At 40.9% G+C, this 11795-nt stretch overlaps 1 protein-coding gene across 1 annotated transcript in view; it reads left to right on the top strand.

Moving 5' to 3' along the window:
- LOC108892093 (G patch domain-containing protein 8) overlaps window positions 1-11795 on the top strand; it is a 31400-nt gene that overhangs the window by 13297 nt on the left and 6308 nt on the right. Inside the window, exons 3-4 of the mRNA XM_051075774.1 lie at window positions 6978-7115; window positions 11253-11383. Of these exons, the coding sequence (XP_050931731.1) occupies window positions 6978-7115; window positions 11253-11383 (269 nt within the window). The remainder of the gene's footprint in view (window positions 1-6977; window positions 7116-11252; window positions 11384-11795) is intronic.

The raw sequence follows: 11795 nt of genomic DNA on the forward strand, positions 1-11795 counted from the left end.
AGATGAGACTAAAAGAAAACAGTCCCTGAGATAGCTGCAGCACAGGCCTGACAGAGTATTACCAGGGAAGTGTCTGCTTATGTCTGTGGGTCAAAGACTAGACAGTCATTTACTAACTAAAAGACTTGCAAGGACTTATAATATCTTTAGAAACATTTATATTGAATTACACAGTTACAAAAAACTGGGGGACAGTGTTTCAAAAAAGCTTCAGGTTATATACATTTTATCTGATCTGGATGCCAATGAACGATTTTACACCTGAAGATCGGTTTACTTGCGGTGGGGAGTGCTGCAGCAATTGTATAATATCCTCTGTGGCTCTAGGAGAGCTTTATAAAATTTAAATAAACCCTAATGGTCTCATCAGGGTTTTCCTGGACTGGACTTGAAACTTAAAGTTCACAGGAGAAAACTTGCAGTATGAACTTGAGGCATAGAGTTTAAAAGACATGAGCATTTATCAGGCTGAGAGGGTCTGACAGACAACACTATTGAGTTGTATTATGGGAGCTGTAGGATCTAGAAACTAAAAGTCAGGATATCTCTGCCTCTGCTTTCTAGTTATGACCATCCTTATGTTTCCTGCAAGCCTCCCAGTTTTATAGGACTGCAATATTAAATCATTGGAATATGCCTTTAAAGCTGGAAGTTGTCACTTTAAGTCATAGTCATTGCCCCATTTAAAATGCCATATGCTGAAATCTAAAGTGGAGAACCAGATTTAAGATTAAACGTAAACAAACCATTTGCTACAAAGGTCGCAGACCATCAGTTTAAGGATCAAATCCAGAGGTAAGCACTTCTCATATCAATGAGGCAACAAAGGGCACAGGGCAAATTAGCAAATATAATCTCTTCATCATTTATTCATTCTGTTTGTTTCTTGCATGCTGCTTAACATGCAAAGGTCAGAGGGAGACAGAACATTTGGTTATATTTTGAGTGAGAAAGAAAAAGGAAGAGAATGGGACAAATGCTGGTGAATCATGGCGCATTCAATTTACACAGGAACACAATGAGTCATGGGACACCTGATTGAGGATCACTGGAATACACTTTGTACTTTTTCATGTTTGTTGTAATCTCATATTCTGAATTATCTTTTAGTGTCTCTTTCACAGGTTGCTGGCAGTCTATGAGCTGACGTAGCTCACTGGTACTAACACATCTGTCCCTTTGGCTGCAAGAAAACCCTAATGACCGTATCTATGGTCAACACATCTGCGGTTTTGGCTGTTGTCGCTCTATGTTCTTGTTTTGGCCATAATTATAACTGGCTGTAATGATCTGGAGCAAACAAAGATACACAGACACTCACAGAAACACAAGCAGACAGTTGCACGTAGACAAAAACAAAGGCTGGAACTTAGATGCAGATGCACACGCGCAACATCAAATGAATAAATGGGTGGGTACTGGCCATGGAGGCATATTAAAGGCAGTCAAGGGAGATGCATTAGGGCTGCAAATATCAGCTCATTAACACTCAGCTATCCTGTTTGGCAGTACATGCTCGCGCGTGTGCATGAACGTGTCTGCCGCCGAGATCTACAGGTCATTACTGTAACAAGCAACTTAGCCCTCAGGTCAGCCGTCATTAGCTACAGAAGAATGGCCAGAAATCACACCACACGGCCAGACTCTCACTCTGCCAGACTCTCACCACTTGTGCATGTGTGAATGCATGTGTGTCTGAAGGAGAGAACAGGCAGAGACAGGCAGAGAATAAAACTGAGTGGCACATGGGATACATGTAAATAGACTAAGAGAGGAAATGAGCAGGAGGCAAACAGATTTGCTGAATTTTTTTTTTTTTTAAAACCACAAATGGAATTGTTTCTATTCATTACAATGGCCAAGTTAGGGTGATAATTATAGCTGAAGATAATTAAAGGCTTAATTGGGCTTGATAAACAGTTACGAATTGTTTGTTGAATTGTTCTCACAAGGCACAGTAGCAATTAGAAGTTCTCTGAATTCATAAATGTCTCCTATTCACAGTTTGTCCCTGTGTCATTCTTCTCTTTTCTTCCCTTCCCTTCTCTTCTCTTTTCTTCTTTTCTCTTATCCTCTCTTTGCTTCGCTTCTCCTCTACTCTCCCATCACCTGCTGAATGCAGAATGAATGGACGTTGTGTAGCTACATCACCACTGTCACACACCTGAAAAACTGAGAGGAGATGGGTAGGTGGCCCTGATATAGGAGTCTTAGACTCTTCAAATGTTGCTATGTGAAAGTCAACTCTAAGAAATATCTTGAGATTTATTTAATAGCTTAACATTGTTCCACCATTCTATATTTCTTTCATTACAGAATATGAAATTGTTGATATATATATAGCAATTACAGGGCACAAAATAATGAGAATTTTGAACAGGTGCATCACATGAGTCAGTTGATTCAATACTTTTATACTTACACAAACAATGGGTTTCATAGCAAGATGAGTCAATTAACAGAGCTCAAAGAAAAATTTTTGGAGAAATTAAAAAGTCTTGATAATATTTAGAACATATAGACAATATGCAGAAGTAAAGAGAAACTAACTAATGGCAATATTACAGATATATACAGTTCTATATAGTCCAGACAGACCCATTGCTAATGAGCGTGTAACCTTATATGGCCTGTGTTTGTATCAGTTGCACCACAGTGATTACTGTAACTATAGTTTCCTCACAGTTAGCCACAGTCATGAAGTTTTTACTTTATTTTTTTCTACCCCCTGCAGGAGAAGTTCTCTTCAGTACAAGTTAATATATTTGAACAGAGAGAATCTCTTACCACCAGCTGGGCTGCTACTGGGCTCACTTTCGCTCTCTTCATGGATTTATTATGCATGCTGAGTGTTGTTTCGTCCTATTTTTTACTAGTCTGGATATGTTTTGAATTTCGTACTAAACACGATTGCAATTAAAACTTGTGTTGCAGCGCTGTTAACAATTATCACATCTGATCAACTGTCATCTCAGTATGTTTTAGACAACATATTTCAGAAGTCTGAGGGGGCACAAATTCGTGCTCCCCAACAAATGGTATTCAAGCACTTGCTTATGCACATCTAGTCATGTTCACTTATACACACATATTGATAAAAGCATAAAGAAAAAGAGACACGGGGGAAAGAAAAGGAAATGGATTTATCTAATTCCCCCCCACGACAATAAGTATAAAGATATTTACAGCATTTTTATATCATAATCTCATATTTTATGTGCATAAGGGGGTTATCTTATCATGTACCAGCAGACAAAAACAAGCTTTTTTCTCTGCTTCCTCCAACAAATAAAGCTGCCTTGCTCTCTCTTATTGACATCCCATTTGTTTCAGCCTACAGTTTTAATGATCTTTCTCTCCTCGCTTTGTATCCCATCCAAACATCCCAATTTATCAGGGAATACATCAAGTTAAGGAGAAAAAACTCTCAAAATGCTGTGTCAGAGTGACTTTACTATAATATCAGTCTGTTAGCCTTATAAGTCGTCCCTCACACTCTCTCTAGGTTGAGTCCAGCCATCCATGAAAATGCTGTTCAATATTTAATTACGACCAACGAGAAAGTGACCGGTGAGACAAGTGAAACAATTTAGCCCATACAAGTACAGTAGGTGGCTGAACACTATTTTAATTCTTCATTTTAAATTAATTAATTAAAGCTAAACAAACTATATGGCACTGAAAATATTTAAATCACTATAAATAAAATGTACATGTAGACTGCAAATGAAAAGATGCCCTCTGACTATTTTCTGCTCTCTTGACTACTCTGAGTATGAAAGTTATGCTTTATTCACATTCTTTTTCTTCTGTATTTTAGAATGCATAACCTCTTAAACCATTTCAATTATAAATGACATTGTAAATTTGCATTTATGTATTTAAAAGTTTTGCAAATACAAGCCTGTCCTTAAACATCCTGCATCATCTCATCATCTCTTTGTGTCCCTGACATGGTTCCACCTCAACTCACTGTCAAGATGCTAATAAGAGTTATGATACTAAGTAGCATATGGTCTAATAGGAGTCTGATTTCCTGTGCACATCAGCAGTTTTGAAGCAACTAATAAGGTTGAACCTTTTGATTTTATGTGCCATAAAAGTCAGACATCCAAAAAAAACCAAGAGGGCAGTTTTAATGGGTATGATGGCGGTGACAAGGTGATTGCATCAGAAAGGTTCCGTCACAGTTTCAGTCCACACAAACTCCCAGAGGTTCCTCGAGGGATCATTTCTTTCTGAAGAGTTTTTTTTTTTTTTCAAGGATATAGTGTATATCATTAGTTCCCAGAGCACACATTCTCAAGCGCTGACAGACCACGTGTATAAAACACTTTTAGCGTGACCTGTTCATTTCCACAGTAGCTCAAGACATTAAATTACATGCGTTTGTGTCTGAAACTCCCGTTATGGTCCATAATGACTCTTATTTGTGGCATAATATCAGCTATAAAGAGGGATAGCATGGCACTTCTCCCACAAATTGAGGATAAGCGAAAAGAAAAGAAGAAAAAAAAAGGGCATGGAAACACATTCACATTCACAGCCTTCCACAAACACTCACACACATAATCATGCAAACAATCACCGTCCATTCAGGTCTGCAGATATCACTTGTATTTTTTGTGCAAACAGATTTATGCTACTGAGGTAAATTGAGGTCTAGATTAATTTAGCACTGGTATATCAGGTTGACAGGCTGTGTGTGACTGTGCATGCGTAAGTGTGTGTGTTTGTGCGGGTGCACTGAACGTGTAGATGTATTTCTGGAAGTGTTTCTAAGCATGTTAGAAGAAATTATATGAAGAGTATACATTTAAAGCAAATAAAAACTCTCATGTTTGTTTTTAATTTTCTTCAGGAAAAGGAAGAATTGTATGTCAGGATGCCTCTGACACAAACAAATAGCTTGTGACTTCACACACACATAAATACACACTCAAGCACATATTTCTGCTTTGGTGCATTAACACCTTTTCTTGTGTAGACCTCTCTTTCCATATATATTCCACTATTCAAAATAATTACCCTGACAGAATGGCGAGAGGTGAGAAGAAAGGGTTAGGGAGTACAAGAGGGAGTGCGCACAAAAATATACACAAGCACACATGTTCACACATATGATATAATGAGTACACATATGAAGACATATGCAGTTCCTGTGTAATCATGAATAAGCCCAAAGGTTGACAACTACGCAGCATTCATTATCTCAATCTCATCACCCCTGCAGCACTCAAAGGAAGGCCTCTTGCGGTGATTGGATCATTTCCTGGTCGTGACTTAAGCCTGCGAGGCGGATCGATACCATGGCGGGTGCACACACACACTCACAAACACACGCGCACCAAACAACACAGGATCAATGTGTATTAGTTACCCCTCTGCTGATTTAAGTATAGGAGAGTTCTGTCAGCCTGATCGCTCCTTCAGCCTCCCCTACACTTCACCCTCTATGACTACAAGCTATTCACCTGCAGACAGAACAGGCCAGAGGAAGGACGTTTTTCTTCCTGTATGTGTGTGTGTGTGTGTGTGTGTGTGTGTGTGTGTGTGTGTGTGTACATGTGTATGCAGGCATGGATATAGCATTTATATGTGTGAAAACTGATGGCATGTACGACAGGGATTGTTAGACCCTTTAGTGATAGTGATGCTGAGGTGCTTACGTGTGTGTGTGTATGTGTATCTGTGCATGTGTGTGTGTGTGTGTGTGCGCGAGGGCAGGCAAGGGTCATTTCTCCTCTTGCCTGCATTGCTATCCTCCCTCTCTCTTCCTCTCACCTCTGTTCCTGTGTGCAGGCATATTACTGAAGCAAATTGGGGCCAATAGACTCTGTCACTGCATGACCCAGGGCTCACCAAACAGAAAAGAAGCAAGTTAGAGAGAGAGGAAAACGCAAATAGAGGGGGGATACAAGTGGAGATAAAGGAGAGGAGAAACGGAGTGAGTTGGAGTGGGGGGGGGGTCTGGGGCAAAACAAGAGCTAGCAAAGAGTGGGAGAAAGAGTAGGAGATGGACAAAGGGAAGGAAAGAAGCAGAGAAGGAGAGAGAGAAGTGACAAGCTCAAATTAAATTCCCATCATGTCAGTGTAGAACAGAATTCAATAGTGTTTATTGGCAGCCCCTAGCCTGAGGGAAATTACATTCTGAAGCAGAGCATGGCATGAATGCACACACATCCCTTAACACACACGCAAACGCCACACACACACACGTATACGCAAGCAAGCACACACATCTATTGTACACAACACCGTGCTTGTCCTCAGACCCAAAAAAAAAAAAAAAAAAAAGCCCTCTGGCTGATGTGAGCATGCAGACAAGCGATTTATCCCCTGAGGTCCATGTGCCATTTGCGCAGTGCGTGTGTGTGTGTATCTGTCTGTCCATGTGCTATTTATGCAACTTTATGTATGTGTGTGTGTGTGTGTAAGTGTATTTGTCTGGAACTTTTTCTTCTTCACGTGCACATGATTTTGCCAGTATACAAAAGTCTAAGTTGCACATTTTAGATGCTCAGTTTTTTGTCGTTCAGCCACAATTGCCTCTTTCTCTGCAGTCAGACTCAGACTATTTGCCATTACAGTACTTACGCAGGTTTCTATTATAGCGGCTGTATTAAATGTGTCCCCAGGCTCAAGTTGCCATGAGCACAGAGCTTCAGTGCCTCTGTCCAACCTGCAGCAGCAGCAGCAGCAAAAGCAGTGTACTTTAATGGGAAGCCGTTTAACAGTTTTATGCAGAGCACATGTAGAGGCTATTACTGCTGATGTCTCTGAGATGCAGATTTGCTCTAAATGGCCAACAATCTGCCATTCTTCTGACCCACCCCCTACTCCTCTTGCTCTCTATCTCTACCCCTCCAACCCTCTGTGTCTCTATCTGTTTATGCATCTGTCTCGACCACCCACCCCCCCACCCCTAAAAAAAGAAACCACTCTCACTCATCCTCTCTATCTCTCCCTTTCTCCAGGAGCGTGCAGAGCGGGCTTTGGGCTGCTCAGTGGAGGATCTGAAGGCTCTTTTCTACTGTGAGCTGTGTGACAAGCAGTACCTCAGACACCAGGAGTTTGACAACCACATCAACTCCTACGACCATGCACACAAACAGGTATATGGGATGCACCTGTGCTACAGCTAGACACACACACAAACACAGACACACACACGTGTCATGCGACAGCACACAGGCACGCAAGCATACTTTTTTTTTATGATCTCTCACCATGAATTTCGGGTGTGTTAGGACTATGTGTGTTGATGGAAAGCTATGTAACATTTCCACGTCAATCTGCCCATTGGGCACAGTTTCCCAGCAGGTAACAGTAGGAGTGTGACAACTGCATCATCTCTTACAAGCACACCCATAGAGGTGGAACAACTCTAGCCAGGTAGACATACATAGCACTGCATTTATATTTTAGATCTCCATTTACAAAGCATGAGTATAGAGGCTGTTAAAATGGAAAATTTTGATTTAAACATTTAAACAGGCTAATAAGATAAGATAAGATAAGATAAGACAGACTTTATAGATGATGTCATAGTAGCTAAAAAGCAATACAAAAACTATATAATAAGCCTCTACTGTAAGCAGTATAATATCAAGCAGGAAAAACAGAAATAGAGGAACTATATATAGGCATAGTAAATAAGAAAGAAATTTGATTGACATTGGCTTTTTTGACTTTTGGGGTCCCACAGATGCCACTGCTGTGTGTGTGATAACAATAATAATCAAACATATTTTCTCTCTTCTGACTATATCAAAACCCCATATGTGGAAATGCATTCAAGTGATAACCCACCCCTGTGACTATAAACATTATTATTTCATCAAATCAGGAAATATCTCATGTTTTTATATTCATGTTTTATATGTTATGTGGACCATATATGTACCATATATTATCCTAGATAGTGATTTTACTCGTTGTTCTAAGCCAAGGAGCCAGTAAAGAGCAACTGAAGAAACTAGAATGAAAACAATAAAAAAAAAAATCAGAATGTGCACAGTATTTAAATATTACTGAATCTCCAAGTTCCAAATTTATGATACACAGAGAAGTTTTTTTTCTCTAGTTCAAAGTTTAGAGCAGTTGATTTGTATGTATCTGGTACATAAATGCACTGTTACAAAATTCACTTTATTCCTCAATTTGTACTTCCTTCAAAAGAAAAATAAATATTCTGTACCAAATAAAACATGGAGCTGTTAGTCATAGCTCAAGTATGATTTTGTTATTCCAGTTTGGACAGGATGAGGCCAATGGACCATTAGGAAAAGGCCCGGCAGCAGGTTTTCTCCTGCGTTCTGCTTTCACATCCATTTTCATACACAACCTCCACTCTGGACTAACAAGCTGAAGGTTCTCCTGATAGCACATTCTCCTACAGCTATTTGTTGTCATGCCAAGACATACACTCACATACAAAAACATACAGACATGCGCTTACCCGTGTACACACTCGTCCTGAGACACAGGCAATCTCTCAACCAAGCCAAGCCGCTTCCCACTTCTGAACGCCCACACTGTGCAACATGAAATAAACATTAAATAAGACTGTTCCTCCTCTGTCATTGTTCTTTGAAAATGAATTGAAGCAACTGCGGGCCAATGTTAATGCTTTGTTTTAGCCAGCGGCAGGCACATGAAACGAGCTGCATGAGGCACTGAGCTGACAGTAGCCACTGGCACTGCAGGAACACACACACACACACACACACACACACACACACACACATTGAGGCATGCATGCACACTCTGCCTACTGAGCAGACAACAGATGAAATTCTAGCTGAAGACAGCTTCCCTGCAGGAGTATTGGCTTTGGAGAATGGAAGCTGATTGCGTTTGCGCTGTCTCCTTTCCTTGTCATCGATTCAGGGATAAACATGTCTGAATGCAGCGCTTTATCAGCATTTACTGCTGATTACAAAAATTGCTCATTATAACAGAATTACTCTCCCTTTTAAATAAAAGAGCAATCAGCCCATTAGCATGGCCCCTCACATGCTACCTAAGAATACATCATCCCTCATTCTAAGGCCCTGGTGGATATGAATCAACTCTGACTCATCCATAGTTGCCTCAGCCTGAGCACTCCTTAACACATCTAAAGGAATATTGATCGAGGATTTGACGGACGGATTGAGCTTCACAGCACATAGCTAGACTGGCATGTGGGAGAGAAGGAGTAATATAACTTCCTGCTGTTGGGGACATGACATCATCTTTGAAGACAAAAGTATCCGCTTTAATGTAGGAAACGGAAATATCTCTGCCCTGTGAGCTGACTGAAAATGGTTCTGTGTGCAATATTTTGTTTTGTGCTCTAAATATAGTTACAGGTTTGCCTGCAGTGGGACCTGTTTTTAAGAGAGAACAATAACCTGGCAGAGTGCAAATGCAAACTGAAGGAGAAGTATTCATCTTCATACGTTCCATCTATTACAGACTGCTCTTGCTCTCTCAGTCATTGCCACGGACAACTACAGTACTACGGCTCTGATCTTTTCTTCCTACCCTCTCCCTCCCCTTTCCTGGCTCGTCCGCAGTAGTTCATTATGTATGCCTCTCTGCTTGAACATGATTAATATTTCCCATAGAATGAGTTTGGCATCAAAGTCCCTCAAAGCTCCTTACCCCACCATAACAAACACACACATTCATACAGTATAAGATCACATACATCTACAATGCACGAGCACCTATAGTGTAGGACATGTATGTTTAAGGGATATAAACCCACTAGTGCTCCTCCATTGGCACATACTTAATGCTGTCTTCAGTGAGCTGACAGTGGGATGTTAAGCATCGAGTGATAATGTAAAAAGACACCCGCTTGTGTAAGACTCAGCAGAGATTAACCTGACGACTGTCAGCTCCCGCATAAGATCTGGGTGTGAAAGAGAGTGAGTGTATAAATAAATCTGATGTCTGAGGGGCTAATCTGATGAGTGCATATGTGCGTGTGTGCATGATACATACTGCATGGGTAGATAATAGGGTAACATAATCTAAAAGTGAGAGTGGTGTAATCCTGTTGCAACTTATACTACAGGATAAGTTCACAAATATATAAAATAAACAACAAATCCTGAATTTATAAGCCATGGGTGGATACACTGAGGTGGCTAAAATATACTGGGAAGCAAAAGAGAATAAGACAGGAGATAGGAGGGATGGTGGTGCACGATACTGCAGTTATTCCCAAACTCCTGAGTCCCTCCTTAGCCTTCAGACACACAAAGACACTCATACACAGAGAAAAAGCAACACACCAGCATCCACACACACACACACACACACACACACATACCTGCCAAGCATGGATAAAGCAGGGATTAAAGTGTGTCAGAAAAGGAAACCAGAGAGAGAGGCATGAATCATTGTTTCCCTTAGAGGACTTGTGCACCTATGGCTATAGACATATGGTTTCACACAAACACATGCATGTGCACACACACACACACACACACACACACACACAAGACATTCAGATACAAAACAGAGCTAATTGTTACTTTTTCTTCACTATAATGCAGGTGAAGACCCACCAGTTTGCTCAAAAATAATTTTTTGCTTTTGTGTACATGGCTGTGTCACACACACATACACGGACTGAGCTCATGCAGTGGTCCAGCCTTTTTCAAAGTGAAATCTCTGACCATCATAGTTAATTTGCCAGTGATCAGTGGCCGTGCCTTTGTGTTTGATGATGTGTAATTTCAGCATCAGCAAATCAATGCCTTTGGTACACTGCAGCTCAAATGCACATGTCATTGGATCAGAAGTTCTCTCAAACTGAGCTACAATGACTGGTGAAGCGTTAAACATTTTAGAAAGACTGAAGAAGCCTGGGCAAAGGGAAAAATGTCAGTCCAACAGACTCAGAAAGAGCATCATCATCATTAAATCACTCATGTCACTCAAATGCATCTGTAATCTACTATTCACCACTTGTGTTGTGTTTGCTCTCAAGCTGCGTGTTGGAGGAAAAACCGCTTTCTTCCAGGCTGAATGGAGTTAATTGGACATGAGCTTTGGAGGAGAACATCTGCAAACGCTACTGACTGATGTGTATGGTTTGAAAGACAGCTGCCTGCAGAGAGCCTCCTAAAACTAATCTCTCTCCTCTTTGTCCCGCTCTTGTGTCTCCCTTCTTCATCACCACCCCCCACCCCCACATTCCACATACCCTTTCTGCACATCCCTCCATGCCCTTTAATTTTCATTTCCCGCAGAGGCTGAAGGAACTCAAGCACAGAGAATTTGCTCGCAACGTGGCCTCAAAATCATGGAAGGACCAGCGCAAAGAGGAGAAGGCTCTCAGACGCCTGCACCAGCTCGCCCAGCTGCAACAGGAAACTCAGCGGTGAGTGGGCTTACTGTGTATTTGTGTGTATGTGTGTGTGTGTGTGTGTGCGTGTGTGTGGTGTCTGGTGTGTGTGTGTAATGAGACCAAGGGCAGAAGTCCAGAGGGGTTAGAGCATGTCACATCCAGTCAACGTTTCGTGGATTTGATGGATGCATCTACAGATGTGAGAGCACTCAGTTGGCCTAGATAGGCCACAGGTGAGGTAAATATAACATGAAGACACATTCTTGCTGACACTCCGAGAGGAGATGATTTGTAGGAGGAGATGGAGTTTTAGAAAAGAATGAATAATAGAATAAAAGTTTGACTTTTTTTAAAAAGAAGTAAATAAAATGAATGAAACAAGTTGAAAGACAAAACTTGCCTCAGGGTTTGCACACCTAAAGCAATCAAAACAACTGATAAAAAC

This window comes from Lates calcarifer, linkage group LG15 (assembly GCF_001640805.2).
Source record: "Lates calcarifer isolate ASB-BC8 linkage group LG15, TLL_Latcal_v3, whole genome shotgun sequence".
In the NCBI taxonomy this organism is placed as follows: Eukaryota; Metazoa; Chordata; class Actinopteri; family Centropomidae; genus Lates; species Lates calcarifer.